A 19597-nucleotide genomic window follows, 5' to 3' on the forward strand; every position below is an offset into this window, starting at 1 on the left:
GTCATGTGGTTTTGCAGTGCAAAATGAACTGCTGGAACCTAACCTCTATTTTCTCAGACGTAGTGTTTCGTTGTGTGCAATTTCACAGTTCAAGGACTTTTCTGGGAATCTTAGTACCATGAATAATGAGAACAGGCATGAATTCAGTGCCATATATGATTTTCAGCCACACATCTTGATAAAAATCCTAATGCAGCCAATCACTTTTGACCTTTTATCCTTTAATCACTTTTATCCAATACTATCATGACCACCTCAAATCTGTCATACTAATTTCCCTCGACTTATCCGCAGCCTTTGATACCATAGACCACTCTCTTCTTTTATCTAGACTAAAAGATTGCGGTATTACAGGTCACGCTCTCACTTGGTTTATATCTTACTTTCACGAACGCAGTTCCAAAGTTCATGTAAAAAACCAAACTTCTTCCATGGTATCACAAACTTTCGGAGTGCCTCAAGGTTCCATTCTATCTCCGTTATTGTTTAATATCTTTCTATCCCCCCTTCTCTCTTTAGCCCAATCAATAGGATTCACAACTTTCGCCTATGCAGACGATATACAACTTCTTCATCCAATCAACACATCAAACATCTCAGATATAAAAGATTTAAACAATAAATTAGATACTATAAGTGACTGGCTCTTCTCAAATAAACTTTCACTCAATATTGATAAATCCTGCGGTCTCCTTCTTCCCATTAAAACATCTGAATCATTATTAGGACCAATTTCTATCAAATCCTTACCACTACAAATGGTTACCAAAGTAAAATTACTAGGTGTTATCTTTGATAGAGAGCTTACATTCCGTGATCACATAAGTTCAGTCGTAAAAATTTGCTTCTTTAAATTACGTATCATTCGTTCACTCACTTCTATTTTAGATACAGACTCAATTAATATCCTTATTCACTCCCTAGTTATTTCCCACTTAGACTACTGTAACTCTCTTTTTAATGGACTATCCCAAAAAGAACTTCGACGTCTACAACTTATACCAAATACGGCAATAAAACTTGTTTACAAAAAAGGTAAATTCGAACACGTCACCCCTCTTCTCAAAGAGGCTCATTGGCTCCCTATCACCCACCGCATTATCTATAAAATTATCCTGCTCTCCTTCAAAATCAAACTTTCTCATTTGCCTTTATTTCTTGACAAATTACTAATACCTCAAAGTTCCCCCCGTTCTCTAAGATCAACCGACCAAAAACTTATTTTCATTCCATCCTTAAAAGAATCCTATTATACTCGTAAAACCAACTTTGCAATAACTGCACCCACATTATGGAATTCTCTTCCTCAATTTCTCCGCGACGAACTTCAATTACCCAAATTCAAGACTAAGCTTAAAACTTTCCTATTTCAAGATGCCTTTGATAAATCATAATCTAAACTTTTTTTTTTTTAAATATATTTTTCTCAGCCTTATCCTCATCAACCATGCACCCTTACCCTTCTCGTTCTATCCTTCCCCCTCTATCTCATTTCTTCTAAATTATGTAACTTTTCCCTTCCCCCCATTTATCCTCACTTTCCAGTTTGTCAGTTTACGTCATTTACGTTCACTTCATTTACTTTTGTGCACTTTCTATTATTTCTTTCTAATTTTTTCTCTCTTTTAAATTTTATTGTTAACCGGTCAGATATTTGTTTTATGATCGGGATATTAAAAACTAATAAACTTGGAAACTTGGAAACCTGGTAATATGAAGCATCACAGCTGTGATGTTTTTTTTTCCTTTTAGCTTCCCGTGCTGAACTGGCAGTACAGGAGAATGGTGAGGAAAGTAGAGAAGTAAAGGAAACCGAGACTGACTCTCCAAAGAAGTGTGATATCATCATTATTTCAGGACGCAAGGAGAAATGTGAAGCTGCGAAGGAGGCACTTCAGGTATGGCTCTCTTCTGTGACTGTAATATCAAGTGAGGAACCTACCCTCTCTATTTTTATAAAATTTGTTAAAATTATTCATATGTGGGCAAAAGGTTTGTGTGTGTGTGTACATGTTAGCAATAGTTTGGGGATGTTGTAAGTGATGATATAGTAATAGAGGGGTGGTTTTAGGAGACATGCAGGCAGTTTGAAAGGAGCAATTCCTAATTACTTTGTTTGACTGTGTATTTCTACTGTATGTTTCAGAAGCTGGAACTGCTTCTCCCATAGAAATGCAATTTAAGCTTTATCCATTTATACTTGCAAGTTTATTTAAAATTTTCTATCCTACCCTAGAGAGAACCTTCAAGGCGGCTTACAATCTAAATCATAATTAAAATACTTCCCCTTGCCCACCAAGCCAAGAGCTAACTACTGCCCCTCTTCTCACCTTCCCAGTAATCTTTCCTAATCACTCTCTCCTTTTCAGCCTGACCATACCACAAGCCTTAAGCAGCTTGTCTAATACATGTTATTGGTCCTCCTTCATAATCCTCAGTATTCATGCTTTTAAAATATTTTTTGTTAATAAGCTTAGTTTGATTTCTATACTTGTACATGAGTATTTAGCTCATTGTCAGAATATTTGCTTACTTTTCCTTAAAGATGCAGCTTACCCACTCCTGTCTCCTCAAGATCAGGCTCCTTACTCCCTGTCACTTTGATTCTTTCTCCCAGAGTCCAGGTTCAACTTCATTTTTTGTCTATTCCTGCTGCCCTAACCTATGTGGCACTTCTCCTTATACTCATGCAACACCATCTGTGTTTCACAAATCTCAGTAGCCAGTAGCACCATAGTTGCATTCTAGACTGAGGGCATGAAGCACAGAATGTAAAAATGTCATGAGTATGAACATAACACAAGAATTGTCAAACTGGGATAGACCGAAGGTCCAAGTCCAGCATCCTGTTTCCAACACTGGCCAAATCAGATCCCAAGTAGTAAAACAGATTTTATGCTGCTTATTCTAGGAATAAGCAGTGGATTTCCCCAAGCCTTCTCAATAATGGCTTATGGACTTCTCTTTTAGGAAATTATCCAAATCTTTTTTGAATCCTGCTAAACTAACTGATTTCACCACATACTCCGGCATGCATTAGTTATGCCAGTAGTATGCTTTCTTCCAGTCGGTGACATCACGGTAACATTTGGCTGTGTAAAGGTTGACCGCAGGATATTTTGGCCTTGTAATGGTTGACCACAACTTAACATTGGTAGCCAAATGTGATGTCATTCTCTCCCTCCCTAGTTTGTGGCTCTCTTCCTTCCTCCCTCTGTTCTGTGTACTGAGTTGGATCCTCCATTCTGCACACGGCTGAACCAGAAGCCTTCCCTCTGATGTCAGAGGGAAGCCTTCCAGCTCAGCCACGTGCAGTGTGCAGGACCTGTGGCTCAAGTAAGGAGGAAGATGGAGACGACCAGAGCAGAGGTATGCCTGTGGGAAGGGGGCACAAGCTCCGGACATAGAACAGAGGGCGGGAGGAAGAGGGGGCACGTTGGGACACAGAAGGGGAAGGAGGGAGCACAACCTAGGGAGGTATACACCCTTGGGAGTGGGTGTCACAAACTCCAGACACAGAATGGAGGGAGATACGAAGAGGAGCACATTAAGACACAGGAGGGAGGAGGGATATAGAAGGAAGGGAGGGAGAGAGGGGGACACCACATTTGGATGAGAACGTTTGGCCACCAACATTTGGCTGTGTAACAGTTAACTGCCAACAGTGGCTGCAGCCAAATGTGATGACTTGCTTCCAGTTCACAGCTCCAGAAAACCAAGTTGAACTGCAGAATTAAGCCAGCAATGAGGACTGAAGCCAGGATCTGATGGCTAGTTAATAGGGTAAGGCAATTGTATTCCTGGTTGGTGGCTGCTGCTGCCACCTCCTACCCCCACCTGCTTAGAGATATGAGGGTGTGGTGATCTATTGCAAGATATCCAGTATGTTCTGCCAGAATAACTGAACTAATATAATACAACTGGGTAATTGAATAAATTGAATATTGTTCCAAAGGAAATGTAGCACAAACAGCAAAAAAGGAACAATAATAGTTATTAATACAGTTTCAAAAATGGCGTTTAGAATCCAAAAGTAGAGTAAAATAACTCAGCATAGGGAAAAACCCTTTTATAAACTTTCATAGAATCAATCATTGCACCATCTTGTTAGAATAAATGATTTTTAAATAACTTCATAGATTCAAAAGTAATTCTTAAATCTCCATAATGTGAAAATAAAGTCCAAAGTCCAAAGTTTTGTGAAAAGCTAATATAAGTAAACAGATTTAGTTTCAATGTCTCTGCAGCAGTGACCCAGCGGGGTTCTGACGCGTTTCGCCGTCCTGGCTTCCTCAGAGAACCCGCTAATGCTGTGTGTGACAGACTTGTCAGTTGGGTACCTAACTGAATAACTGAACTGTCAGGCATGTCCACCAAACATGGTAAAAGGAGCCTTCACATTTTCACCTGCATGATAGCCTGACTTGTGAATCTTATGAAGTTTATCAGGCATGCAATACCATCTGTAAAGTATCTTGCATTCATTTTCAATTATTCTACTAAATATAGACAACTTTAATAAATATTGAAATTTTCTGCCAGTGTCTATATTCATAAATTTGTCCCATATTGACGTATAAGTTAGAATAGGCAGATTATTTTTCAAGTACGGCTTGGTAGACATGAAATACTGCCTCTGCCTGTTCTGATCATATTGCCCTTTCTAGTGCAGTCTCTGATAGAAATCAATTCCTTGTTAGCTCTTCAACAGATATATTTTTGGGTGGTATTTGATCCCGAGCATGTAGACTGTGTATTTCCATTAAGTCTGGAAAGGCCACTATATGATCGTCTGTCTACAGTTGACCCAGGGGTCGTAATGAGGTATGCATTATCCATTTGACCCGGGGGCAAAGATTATCGCTTTGGATAAGATCTGTTGCTCCATAAAGAACAAGGCTTGTATTACCATCCAGATGTAGATAGGGTCTTTCATGAGCGTATTCATGCTTGTGGTGCATTGCATTATGTTTTGTCTCTGTAGCCAGAGCAAAGCCCATAAAGGAATGTCTCACATTCGCACCTGCTTCAAGGTTTATTTGTATTATACATCCAGTCAGTGAATATTTAGTTGGGCAGCCTTGCGATAGAGTGCAATATTTAGTACTCCCATATCTCCTGACTGTCTAGATTGGCAGAGCGAATTTGCCTCAATTTGAAAAAAGAGGAAGAAACACTGGAAATTTGCCCAATATGCCAAGAATTTTAATTAATGTTGAATACAGAAAAGTAGTACCCTTCAAGCTAAAACAAGGGAGATCTGAACTTCTTTTTGTAGCTGAAAACATTGTAGATGTTTTTTGTGAATTAATTTTTAATCTATTCATAGTTAGCCAGTCTGCAACCATATCAAGTTAACCAGAAATCAAGAGATGAATGAAACCTAATAGAGAATGTTCTGTTGAGTGATTGAGCCAAATGTCAGTTTGGCATGAATGAAGGGCAGTAATTGGGTCTAAATGATCAGACAGCTGTGTAGCAACAACTTTCTCTGTAATTTTTGGAAGAAAAGGTAAATTTGAGATTGGGTGATAGTTATTAACTTAAAGGGTCAAGTTTTGGGGATTTAAGAACTGGAACTACTATGGTGTGTATCCAAATTGAGGGAAAAGTTGCAGAGTGGAGATTAGTTGATAACAGTGTTCAAGAAGGCAAACCATATAGGGCCAGGAGACCCAGTCAGAAGCCTTTTCTGTATCCAAAGAGAGAATTGGAGGCTTGGGAAGACTGGACTGCTTGGCAGACCAAATGTAAAGCTCAGCGGATATTATCAAAAGTTTGCTAGCCTGTAATGAATCCTGCCTGATACTCGTGTACCAATGACAGCATATATAATGTAGCTTGACAGCTAAAAGTTTTGAAATCTTGACAACAGCAATGACATCGGGCGATAGTAACCACATTTAGTGGGATCTTTCCCTGGTTTTAGCAGGATAGTAACTGCAGCCAGCCGCCACGAGTAGGAAGAGTTCACGTTCCACTTGAATAGAATTAAATACCCTAGTGAGCAATGGTTCTTCAGTGATAAGAAGAGACAGTTGTTGAAAATCTGCCTCTGACAGAGCAGGCAGGATACCCTCTCTAAATAGTCAGTAATCTGTGCTAGAGTAGGGCTCATTTCACAGGTGTATAATGTTGTATATAAAGCTAGAAATTATTTCTGAATCTTGTTTAGTGGGACCCCCTGCCTTTGAGTGGATCATGGGTATATGATTTCTTGCTAATTGTTTTTAGGCTTCTGAGGTAACTTCCCATTAGCTTTATTGCCAAATTCGAAATGTATTTGGTTTGCCCTCTGTAATTGTATATTTAGGCTTACCAACTCTAAATCTTGTAAGGCTATCTTATTTTTATATAATTCCTCTCTGTAGCCTAGTGGCATGGCCAGTATTACGTCGAGAGTCTAATTGATTTCCATAGTTGTTGCTCCTGCTCTAATTTTTTTGGAAGTAGGCTTGCATTGCGATAACTTTATCCCTCATAACTATTTTTCCTGTTCAATAGGTGTGTCATTCTAGGCAAGTAGGTTATCTGCAAGCCATATGCAGAAGGAATCCACTCTGGATTTTTTCTGTGTCCCTTCTACTTCACTGGGAGCTCTATGTCCACCTGCAGTTTTTCCCTTCTGCACATGAGCCAGAAGGAGTGCTTCTGTTCTGCTCTCATTTTCTTATTTTATTTGGTGTTTTTTACCTTTTATTCAGTGTTTTCAATGCTCAGAGCTTTCACCTTGGTTTCAGCTCTGCCTGCATAGAGAAGACCTTGGTCTGCAGCTGACAACCCAATCCTTGCCGGTATCTCTTGGCCAGCTTGCACAAATAAATATATCATTTTGTAATTCTTTATTAATTTTTAAATCAAATACAAAGTTAAAAGAATATACAATCAATGCATTAAACAGCACGTACATTCAAACAAATAATGATACACAGTATATTTACCCCCTCCCTCTCACCCTCCCTGGATTTGTGTAAAAATCAATTAGGAATTAAAGGCTTATTCGATTACTCAGTTTTAAAAAATTCTGCTAATGGACCCCATGTTTCCTTAAATATTTTTATTGCCCATTTGTTCAGAATTCATTCTTTCAAATCTATAATATTGACATAGTTTCCCACCAAAAGTTAAAGTTCAATCTGTCCCAGTTCTTCCAATTTCTTGTTATTAACTGTATAGCTACCTCCATCATAATAAGAAGCAGTCTGTTTTCCTTTGAATAATTGGACTCTTAGATTGCAATAAAGTCCCAAATAAAACAATGTCATACAACAGTGGAATAGAAGCCTCCAATATCTTATTAATTTTACCCCAAATAGACTTCCAAAAATTGAGAATCAAGGGACAATAAAACAAGTGATCCAGTGTCCCTACTTCAAGATGACGGTGCCAGCATCAATTTGACTTTGAACTATCTAACTTTTGTAAACGAACAGGGGTCCAAAAAAATTCTATATAACAGAAAAAAACAAATTTGTCTCATAGATGCTGATGCTGTACATCTCATTCTCCAAGTCCAAATCCATGGCCATTGAGTAGCAGAGATCTGCTGCTTTGTCTCAAAGCTCCAAATATCTTTTAAACTTGTTTTAGGCTTCTTATTCAAATATTTCGATATTAATTTATACCACTTGGCGGCCTGATGCCCTTGCAAATCTGTCTGGAAACATAGGCCCAGCAAGCTATACTGATTTTTTAAGTTATGCCAATCAGAGAACCCTTTCTGAATGGCCTGTTTCAACTGCAACCATTTATAACTTTGAGATTTTGATATGCCGAAAGATTGTTCCAATTGTAATAAATTTTCCCCATTCTGAATTACATCATCTAGAGTTCATATGCCTGCAACCAATGTCCAGAGTATTTTAGACTCGACTATTTGAATGGTGAAGATGTAATGGGGCCATAAGATGACTCTCTAATATCGGCCAATCCGGTAGATGCTCCATAAGTTCAGGAATGATCCAATACATACCCTACAAAATAAAGGCTTGGTGATACCTATAAAAAATTGGAAAATTTACCCCACTCCACCAATTGTGATTTTTTGCAGAGATACTAAGGGTATTCTAGCAGTTTTACTCAGCCAAATAAATTTTATAAGAATCCCAATTAGTTTTTTATAAAAAGAACTTTGAAAATAAACTGGTAACATACTCATTTGGTAACAAACCACAGGCAAAATCATCATTTTGATGGTTTGGACTCTCCCCTACCAAGAAAGATGTAATGGATTCCAATGCTCACACATTTCTGCAAGGTTGAGGCGGAATAGAAATCAGTAATGTAATGTAATGTAATTTCTTTGACTTTCAATAAGGATTTTTCATTTACTGTCATTGTGTCTTCCAATGTTTTTTGAATCATTATACCCAAATATTTTATTCCCTCTTCCTTCCAAAGGAATGGGAATGGATCAAATAAAGCCTTTACAAAAATGTACATTCAATGGAAGAACCTCAGATTTACTTCAATTTATCTTGTAACCAGAAAATTTACCAAATCGATCAATCAATTCCAGTAAATGAGGAATGGTTGATTCAGGATTTTTCAAATGAAGCCGAGACTTTATAATCTCGACCTGCATATGGAATTCCCTGTATCTCCTTTGCCTGCTGAATAGCCAACAAGGGTTCCAAAACAATATCAAAAAGCAAAGGAGATAAGGGACATCCTTGTCTAACTCCCCTCTTCAGACAAAAACGCTCCGAGAATGTATTATTAATATATAATCTGGCAGAAGGGGAGCTATACAAAGTTTGAATCATTTGAATGAAACCGGAACCTATTCCAAACCAATCCATTGCTTGGTACAAAATGCAGCAGTCAGGTTGATCTTCGGGTTGAAGAAGTCCGATCACATAACCCCTTCCTACCGACTCCTGCACTGGCTGCCAATGGAGGCACTTGCGAAGTTCAAGCTGGGATGTCTCTGCTTCAAGGTACTATCTGGTCTAGCCCCTAAATATATAACTGACCTCTTCTTCTCAACCAATAGACATAAGAGAAGAACACACCTGAAGTTCATTCCCCCACCGGCTAGAGGATGCAAATTTAAAAGACATCATCAACAATTTCTATCGTATCAAGCAGCCTTATGGGGCAAAGATCTGGAAAACTAATTTCACACACAAACTACTATGGTGAATTTAGGAAACACCTAAAAACATACCTGTTCTTGAAATACCTAGGTAACGAATCTGAACAATAGACCCCATCACAATCCCACCCCCAAATCTGATCTTGTAAACTGTTAACCACTAATCTCTAACTATGAATGTTCCATTCAATTTGTAAAATCTTTCTAATTTATTGTAAACCGCATAGAACTTCACGGTCCTGTGGTATATAAACTGTTGTTATTATGTTATTATTATTATTATTAAATGTCCATTCTACATGATCAAAGGCCTTCTCTGCATCCAAAGATACAGAGAAGGCCGGATCATCCATTGTTTTTGTTAAATTTAGCATATGAAGTGCCAATCTGGTGTTATTTGCAGAATGTCTTTGAGCAACGAAACCTGTTTGGTGCATTCCATTCATATAAGGGAGAGCCTTAGCTAACCTCAGCGCCAATAGTTTAGCTAGAATTTTCCCATCCACATTAATTAAAGAAATAGGCCTGTAGTTCGAAACCAACATGGGATCTCTGTTTGGCACTGGCAAAACTATTACATAAGAACATATTGTTAAAGCTTCAGCCATAGTACCTGATATTTGACCTTTCGTCAGTTGTGATTGGTTTAATTTAAAAAGATGAGGTAACAATGTAGTTTGAAAAGATTTGAAAAACTCCACTGTAAAACCATCACTACCTGGAGCGGATCCAGCTCTAAGAGACTTCAATGCTGCCAGGAGTACTGTAACTGATATAGTCGTTTCAAGTTTTTATTTTATATGCTCTGGAATTTTTGGCCCCTTAATTAAATTTAAAAAGTCTCTTCCTTCATTTTCTTTATTTGAATATAGCTCAGAAGAATATAAAGCTTTATAAAAAAACAGAAATTGATTTAAGACATCCGCAATGTGGGTATGAATTTTACCTTTATCCTAAGACAAGCAGGCAGGTATTCTCACTAATGAGTGACGTGATCCAACGGAGCCCCAATGCGGACGCCTCGCAAGCATTTTTGCTTGATGAAACTCGAAGTTTCGAGTCGCCTGCACCGCACATACACAAGTGCCTTCCCGCCCAGACCAGGGCGCGTCTCCTCAGTTCTTACTTTTCCACGGAGCCGAGAAGTCTGTCTTCAACTCTCTGCGTGAAGATTTTTCACTTGTGCCTTCTAAAGTCCGCGGTTTTGGGTTATTTTTCTCTCAATCGCTGATTTTCGTCGTTCTTTATTGTTTTAAAAAAAAAAAAAAATTTCTTCCATCCGTTCGACCGGGCAGGCCACATGGCCGCAGCCCCGCGGTTTCGATCTTGTGGCGGAGCTTTTCCAGCCTATGTCTCGGCCTATCACCGGTTTTAAAAAGTGTACCAAGTGCCAGCGCGCGATTTCGCTCACGGACCCTCATCGACGCTGTGTTCAGTGTCTCGGGCCTGAACACCTTCTGAAATCGTGCCGGCCTTGCTCCACACTCACCGTACGTGCTTTCAAGCGCCGTTGCGTCTTGTGGGAGTCGCTGTTCAGCATGGAGTCCTTGACGGAGCAATCGTCATCAAAAGGCCCCTCACCTTCGACTTCATCCGCTGCTCCTCAGCCTTCCACCTCTGCAGCGCCGAGTCTCATCAAGCCTGCATCATTCATAGAAACATAGAAATAGACGGCAGATAAGGGCCCACGACCCATCTAGTCTGCCCACCTTAATGTCCCTCCCCTACCTTTGCCCTGTGAATAGATCCCATGTGCCGATCCCATTTGGCCTTAAAATCAGGCACGCTGCTGGCCTCAATCACCTGTAGTGGAAGACTATTCCAGCGATCAACCACTCTTTCAGTGAAAAAGAATTTCCTGGTGTCACCTCGTAGTTTCCCGCCCCTGATTTTCAACGGATGCCCTCTTGTTGTCGTGGGACCATTGAAAAAGAAGATATCTTCCTCTGCCTCGATGCGGCCCGTAAGATACTTGAACGTCTCGATCATGTCCCCCCTCTCTCTGCGCTCCTCGAGCGAGTATAGCTGTAATTTGTCAAGCCGTTTTTCGTATGGTAGATCCTTGAGTCCTGAGACCATCCGGGTGGCCATTCTTTGTACCGACTCCAGTCTCAGCACATCCTTGCGATAATGCGGCCTCCAGAATTGCACACAGTATTCCAGGTGGGGCCTCACCATGGATCTATACAATGGCATAATGACTTCCGCCTTACGACTGACGAAACCCCTTCGTATGCAGCCAATGATTTGTCTTGCCTTGGACGAAGCCTGCTCCACTTGATTGGCAGACTTCATGTCCTCACTGATGATTACCCCCAAGTCTCGTTCTGCTACCGTTTTTGCTAGGATCTCGCCATTAAGGGTATAAGACTTGCATGGATTCTGGCTGCCCAGGTGCATAACTTTGCATTTTTTGGCATTGAAGTTGAGTTGCCATGTCCTAGACCATTGCTCCAGTAGGAGTAGGTCGTGCATCATGTTGTCGGGCACTGAATCTTCGTCTGTTGTGCATTTGCCCACTACATTACTCAGTTTGGTGTTATCGGCGAATAATGTTATTTTACCTCGAAGCCCTTCTGCCAAGTCTCTTATAAAGATGTTGAATAGGATTGGGCCCAAGACTGAGCCCTGTGGTACTCCACTAATCACCTCCGTCATTTCGGAGGGGGTGCCGTTCACCACCACCCTTTGGAGCCTACCTCCAAGCCAGCTCCCAACCCATTTCGTCAATGTGTTACCTAATCCTATAGAACTCATCTTGCTCAGTAACCTGCAGTGTGGTACGCTATCGAATGCTTTGCTAAAGTCCAGGTACACGATGTCCAGGGACTCCCCAATATCCAGCTTCCCCGTTACCCAGTCAAAGAAGCTGATCAGGTTGGATTGGCAGGATCTCCCCTTAGTAAATCCATGTTGTCGGGGATCCCGTAGATTCTCCTCATCCAGGATCTTATCTAATTGGTGTTTGATTAGAGTTTCCATTAGTTTGCTCACTATCAATGTTAGACTCACTGGTCTGTAGTTTGCTGTCTCTATCTTTGAGCCTTTCTTGTGGAGTGGAATGACGTTAGCCGTCCTCCAGTCCAACGGGACGCTGCCTGTACTAAGGGAGAGGTTGAAGAGCGCGGACAGTGGCTCCGCCAAGAGATCACTCAGCTCCCTAAGCACCCTGGGGTGCAGGTTGTCCGGCCCCATTGCTTTGTTAACCTTGAGCTTTGACAGCTCACCGTAGACTCTGCTGGGCGTAAACTCAAAGTTACTAAACGGGTCAACTGAGCCAACCCTTGTCTGTAGCTGAGGGCCGAGCCCTGGCGCTTCTCGGGTGAAGTATTCATTTAATAGTTGGGCTTTTTCCGAATCCTTTTCCACATAGTCTCCGTCTGGTTTCCTAAGACGTACAATCCCGCCTGAGTTTTTTCTTCTATCACTGATATACCTGAAGAAGGATTTATCTCCCTTCTGGATGTTCTTTGCTAGAGACTCCTCCATGAGGAATTTAGCCTCCCTGACTGCTGTTTTGACGGCTTTTGATTTGGCCAGGTAGTCTGCTCTAGAGTCCTGCTTCCCTGATTGTTTGTAAGAGATGAATGCTTTTTTCTTCTCCTTGACTCCAGCGCCTGCTGCGATGCCTTCCTCAGTCTCTTCAGATCAGGTAGCACAGCAGCCTATTCCACCGGTAGTGCTAGAAGTGCCCAAGGCTTCTAGGCCCAAGCATTCACACACTACCCCCAAAGAACACGAGGCCTGTGCAGGCGGTCCCATTGCAGATGCGGATCCATCCTTGCCGGCCTCGTTCCAGACCTTGTTAGAGAAGCAATTCATTGAGCTCTTCACCACCATTGGGCCTAAGCTTCTCTCTCAAATCCAGCCTGGGCACGGGGAGGCCTCCCGCGAGGTCGAGCTGCCTCCAGTGCCTCACACACTCTCTACAGGGAGCAGAGTCTCTGCGAATGTCTGGTCTGGCTTCGGTGCATGTTTCGCAAGGAGCAGAGTCTTTGCCCATGCCTCCATTGGAATCGATTCACTCGATGCAAGGAGCAGAGTCTTTGCGAGTTCCTCCAATGGAACCCATCCACTCGATGCAAGGAGCAGAGTCTTTGCAAGTGCCTCCATTGGAGCAGAGTCTTTGCAAGTGCCTCCATTGGAGCAGATCTACCCGATTTAGGGGTTCGAGTACCCCGGGGTGATTCCAGCCATCTACCTGTGCTTCAATCGACTGCTTCCAGCCCCATCCACTACCTGGGGGCCTCAGCAAAGATCCATTCGCCTCGTTCATCGGGGCCGATATCCAAGCACGGTTCACATCGGTCGAGGCATTCATCGACCGGTCCAGGCATGCCTCGCCCCATCGGAAGCAGCCTTTCCTCGAGTATTCTCCACCGGCTATTTCCCCTCCTCCTATGCCGGAGCTCAAGGACACGATGGGGTCTTTATCACCACCACGATCCACGTCCTCATTGGATCCCGAGGCCTCGACGTCCTCGAGCCCGCCTCGAGGCCCGGCTTCGGCTGACCTGCTGTTGTTCTCCTCGTTCCTACGACAAATGGCAGACGACCTGGACAAAGGTTCCAAATTCTCCAAGGAATACCTGGAGATTATGCATCTCCCTCAACCACCTGCTGAATCCCTCAAACTTCCTCTTCATAAGTTGCTGGATCAGACCTTTATGCGATGCCTTGAAACACCTTATTCCATCCCCGCTGTACCAGACAAATTGGATACCAGGTACCGCACGTGCACCATAAGGGATTTGATAGTTCCCAACTCTCCCATCAATCCCTCTTGGTGGAGTCCTTACTGAAGCGGTCTCACCCCTCCCAGGTCTACGCTGCCGTCCCACCTGGTAGAGAGGGCAAGACCATGGACTGATTTGGCAGAAGGATTTATCAGAACTCCATGATGACATCCAGGGTTTTGAACTACAACTTCCATTTCGTCACATATTTCGAGTTCTTCCTGTCGGTACTCCAGAAGTTCTCGCCCTATGTGGACCCTAGGGCACAATCCGAGTACCAGGAGGTTCTGGCCTCGCTGTCCCAGCTCCGGTTACAGCTGATGCAGTCATCCTACAATGCCTTTGAGCTCTCGGCTCGGGCTACAGCATGTGCAGTGGCTATGCGCCGGCTGGCATGGCTCAGGACAATCGATATGGACCCTAATCTCCAGGACAGGTTCGCCAATGTTCCATGCGCTGGTACCGACCTCTTTGAAGAATCCATCGAGGTGGCGACCAAGAAGCTCTCGGACAACAAAAAATCCTTCCAATCCATCCTGCGTCCGAAGCCTAAGCCTGCTCCTCCTCGTGATGCACGCCCACCGTTAATATACCAGTGGTATTACCCACCTAAGCAGGCTCCCCCCATCCAACAGCCTGTGAAGTGGCAGCATACCCAAAAACAGCAGCAGAAGCCTCAGCCATCCTCCGTCCCTAAGGCTCCTCAGCCCTTTTGACTGTCTCACAGAGGATGTAACTTCAGTCTTCCTGCCATTCTCAGCTGCTCCACCAATTGGAGGTCGTCTCAATCACTTTTACCACCGATGGACGATTATTACCACCGACCTCTGGGTCCTTTCCTTCATCAAAGCATACTCTCTACAGTTCGATCAAGTACCCCCAGAACATCCTCCAAGAGAGTATCCTTCCAACTTGACCCAGACCGCCTTTCTTCTTCAGGAAGCTCAGGCTCTACTGCAGCTCGGAGCCGTCGAGCCGGTTCCTGTGTCTCAACAGAACAAGGGTTTTTACTCCCGGTACTTCCTTGTTCCGAAGAAGACGGGCGATCTGCGACCCATTTTGGACCTCAGGGTGCTCAACAAGTTTCTGATCAAAGAGAAGTTTTGCATGTTGACCCTGACATCCCTGTACCCCCTTCTCGAGCAGAACGACTGGTTATGCTCTCTGGATCTCAAGGAGGCCTACACCCACACTCCCATTCCTCCGGTCTCCCGCCAATACCTCAGATTCAGGGTGGGACATCTTCATTTCCAATATCGAGTGCTTCCCTTCGGCCTGACCTCGTCACCCCGAGTCTTCACCAAGTGCCTGGTAGTGGTGGCCGCAGCACTCAAGAACCATGGCCTCCAGGTATTCCCCTACCTGGACAGCTGGCTCCTCAAGGATTCTATGTCTCAGGGAGTCGTCCTCGCAACCCAGAAGACGACTTGGTTGCTGCAACATCTGGGATTCGAGATAAACTTTCCAAAATCACATCTACAACCCTCACAGACTCTTCCCTTCATCGGAGCTGTTCTGGATACAACCCAATTCAGAGCATTCCTCCCCTCCGAACGGCAGGAAGCTCTCCTCCATCTTTGCCACTTGGTGTCCTCTCGCCCGTCCATCTCGGCGAGGCACATGATGGTTCTCCTGAGTCACACGGCCTCTACAGTTCACGTGACTCCTTTGCCAGACTTCACCTCAGGATTCCCCAGTGGACCCTGGCATCTCAGTGGGCGCAGATATCCGACCCTCTGTCCCGACACATCCGGGTCACTCCTGCTCTGCAACAGTCTCTTCGCTGGTGGATGTTATCCTCCAATCTATCCAGAGGTTTGCTATTCCAAACTCCCCCCCATCAGAAAGTCCTCACGACCGACTCGTCCACTTATGCTTGGGGAGCTCATCTGGACAGCCAACGCACTCAGGGTCACTGGACCAACACAGACCGCCAGTGCCACATCAATCTCCTGGAACTCAGGGCGATTTTCCATGCTCTCAATACCTTCCAGCACCTGCTTCAAGACGTGGTGGTCCTCATTCGCACGGACAACCAAGTCGCCATGTATTATATCAACAAGCAGGGGGGCACGGGATTGGCCTCCCTCTGTCAGGAAGCTCTGAAAGTTTGGGATTGGGCGATTCACCACAACACCTTCCTCAAAGCCGTCTACATTCAAGGGGCGGACAATGCCTTGGCGGACAACTTGAGTCACCTGCTGCAACCTCACGAGTGGACCCTCCACTCAACGTCCCTCCACCACATCTTCTCTCAGTGGGGAATGCTTCAGATCGATCTCTTTGCAGCCCCCCACAACTTCAAACTGCCTCAGTTCCGCTCCAGGATCTACACTACTCACCGCCTCGAGGCAGATGCTTTTCTTCTGGATTGGACGAATCTCTTCCTATATGCGTTTCCTCCATTTCCTCTCATCCAGAAGACTCTAGTCAAACTCAAGTCAGACCATGCCACCATGATCCTGATCGCGCCACGGTGGCCCAGACAACCTTGGTACTCCCTTCTACTTCAACTCAGCAGCAGGGAGCCCTTCCCTCTACCATAAAGACGTGCTTAGAATTGAGTCGGTTCAGCGGATGGCCACTAGGATGATCTCCGGGCTCAAGGGTCTTTCGTACGAAGAAAGACTAAACAAATTGCAGCTCTACACTCTAGAGGAACGCAGGGAAAGGGGGGGACATGATTGGGACATTTAAATACATCACAGGACGTGTCGAGGTGGAAGACGACATCTTCTTTCCCAAAGGACCCTCAGTCACAAGGGGGTACCCGCTCAAACTCAGAGGAGGAAAATTTAATGGTGACATCAGGAAATATTTCTTCACAGAAAGAGTAGTAGATCACTGGAACAAGCTTCCAATGCAAGTGATCAAGGCCACCAGCGTGCTTGACTTTAAGAATAAATGGGACATCCACATGAGATCCCTACGAGGGTAGAGTTAAGGAACTAGGTCATTAGCACTCAGACTTAATGGGGTGGGTCAGAAGAGTGGACAGACTTGATGGGCTATAGCCCTTTTCTGCCGTCAGCTTTCTATGTTTCTAAGTATTTCTGTCACTGCTTACGCAGCAGCAGGGATCTATACTTCATCCCAACCTGCAGTCTCTACACCTGACAGCTTGTTTCCTCTCAACGTAACCCTTCTCCAGTTTTCCCAACCTGTGAGAGAGGTCCTGGAAGCTTCAAGGAAGCCTGCTACTAGACAATGATACCACTAGAAGTGGACTAGATTCTCTGCCTGGTGCTTTTCTCATCATCATGAGCCACAACACTCCTCCTTGTCTTCAGTTTTGGATTATCTCTTGCACCTCTCTCATTCTGGCCTCAAGTCTACATCGATACGAGTCCATCTTAGTGCAATTGCTGCCTTCCATCAGCCTCTCCAAGGGAAACTCCTCTCTGCTCATCCGGTGGTTTCCAGATTCATGAAAGGACTTTTCCATGTCAATCCTCCAGTGGTTTGGGACCTCAATATTGTTCTTTCTCAGCTTATGAAACCTCCATTTGAACCTCTCCACAAGGCTCATCTGAAGTATCTCACTTGGAAAGTGGTGTTCATTATTGGCCTCACCTTTGCTCGTCGAGTTAGTGAGCTTCAAGCATTAGTGGCGGATCCACCTTTCACAGTATTCCACCATGACAAGGTGGTCCTTCGCACTCATCCAAAATTCCTCCCCAAAGTGGTCTCAGAATTTCATCTGAATCAATCCATTGTTCTACCTGTATTTTTTCCAAAGCCTCATTCTCACCCTGGAGAATCAGCTCTTCATACTCAGGACTGTAAACGTGCCTTGGCTTTCTACCTGGAACGCACCAAGCTACACAGAACTGCTCCTCAACTTTTCATCTCCTTTGATCTGAACAAGTTGGAACGTCCCATCTCTAAGCGCACCATCTCCAACTGGATGGCGGCTTGTATCTCCTTCTGCTATGCCTAGGCTGGATTACCCCTTCACAGTAAAGTCACAGCCCACAAGGTCAGAGCAATGGCAGCCTCTGTAGCCTTCCTCAGATAGACACCGATTGAGGAGATTTGTAAGGCTGCCACTTGGTCCTCGATTCACACCTTCACTTCTCATTATTGTCTGGATAGTTTCTCCAGACGGGATGGACAGTTTGGCCAAACAATATTACAAAATTTATTCTCCTAAGTTGCCAACTCTCCCACCATCCCACTGTGGTTAGCTTGGAGGTCACCCATTAGTGAGAATACCTGCCTGCTTGTCCTGGGATAAAGCAATGTTACTTACCGTAACAGTTGTTATCCAGGGACAGCAGGCAGCTATTCTCACGTCCCACCCACCTCCCCTGGGTTGGCTTCTCTGCTAGCTATCTGAACTGAGGAGACGCGCCCTGGTCTGGGCGGGAAGGCACTCGCTCATGCGCGGTGCGGGCGACTCGAAACTTCGAGTTTCATTAAGCAAAAATGCTTGTGAGGCGTCTGCATCGGGGCTCTGTTGGATCACGTCACAGAAATTGATTTAAGACATCCGCAATGTGGGTATGAATTTTACCTTTTTCATCCTTATGGCCGCAATCTTTACTCTCTTCTTTTTAGCTTTAAGATAATTAGCCAATACTCTTCCCACTTTATGACCAAAGGAGGTGCAGCGGAGCGATCCTCCCCCGTGGGCGGGCTAGAGGCTGCAGAGAGCCGGCGGCGACCAAGTGGCAGCATGTCGGGCTCGGGCTTCGTGCTGGAAGCGCTCGGCGAAAAGCTAGTGAACGCCGAGCGAGCGGAGGTGGACACGCAGGCTCTGGCCTCGCGCCTCTCCTTGCTCGGGCTCTTCTTCGGCTGCGGCGCAAGCGCCCCGTGCCGCCATCTCAGTGGCAGCCTGGCCGACTTCTACAGCCGCTTCCGCCAGTCGGAGCGCGGCCCCAAGCTGGAGGTGGTCTTCGTGTCGTCCGACCAGGATCCAAAGCAGTGGCAGGACTTCGTGCGGGACATGCCCTGGTTGGCGCTGCCCTTCAAGGAGAAGCACCGTAAGGTGAGAGAGCCCCAGCCCAGGAGGGGGGCGCAGGGGATACGGTGCGGCCAGTGGTCCATTACCCCGAGATGGGGAGGGTATGGCTGCGATCCTTACCCTGTGCTGGTCCTCACTCACTCTCTCGTCCCGTTGTACTGTTCTGATTGCCTCCATTGGGCTAGTGATCCCGGGGGGGGGGGGGGGGGGATCTAGGCACTTGCAATAGAGACGAGTAAATGCTTTTGTGGGACAAGTTAGTCAGTGGAAGATCAGACTTGGCTGGACTTCACTGTATAAGGTCACTGTGGGGTTCTGCAAACAAGATTTGTATTTAGCTCGAGATGAGACACATTCAGGTGTTGTCGGTATTTTCTTGTATGTGGAGGGCATGCAATCTTTTGTATGTGAAGTGATCTTGGACATGTCATTTAAACATCCATTACAAGGAGCTGTGATACAATTGGCTTCTCTGATTTCTGCCCACTGCACTAGCCATTTGGCTATGCCCTGCTCTTGCTTGTCAACTGTACATGTCAAAGCAGCCAATTCAGGGGCTCAAATAAATATGTAAATGATCATGATTTGCCCTACATAGAGGCTTCCTAGTCTTTGCATTTTTAAAAGAATAAACAGTTTGATTCATGTTGACCCATTTTATTGTTTAATTGTTTTAGTTTTTTGATTAAACGCTTTATCGATTTCATTCTGCTCAGGATTTTATAGACCTTTATATCCCCCCCCCTCCCGTCAGCCGTCTCTTCTCCAATCTGAAGAGCTCTAGCCTCTTTAGCCTTT

General features: G+C 44.5%; 1 protein-coding gene across 4 annotated transcripts in view; it reads left to right on the forward strand.

Annotated features, from left to right (window-relative positions):
* HDLBP (high density lipoprotein binding protein) overlaps positions 1–19597 on the forward strand; it is a 783060-nt gene that overhangs the window by 484739 nt on the left and 278724 nt on the right. For all 4 annotated transcript variants that reach the window (XM_033958794.1, XM_033958796.1, XM_033958797.1 and 1 more), the window contains exon 21: positions 1753–1898. In XM_033958794.1, the coding sequence (XP_033814685.1) occupies positions 1753–1898 (146 nt within the window). The remainder of the gene's footprint in view (positions 1–1752; positions 1899–19597) is intronic.

The sequence above is a fragment of the Geotrypetes seraphini genome, chromosome 9, assembly GCF_902459505.1.
Source record: "Geotrypetes seraphini chromosome 9, aGeoSer1.1, whole genome shotgun sequence".
NCBI lineage: Eukaryota > Metazoa > Chordata > Amphibia > Gymnophiona > Dermophiidae > Geotrypetes > Geotrypetes seraphini.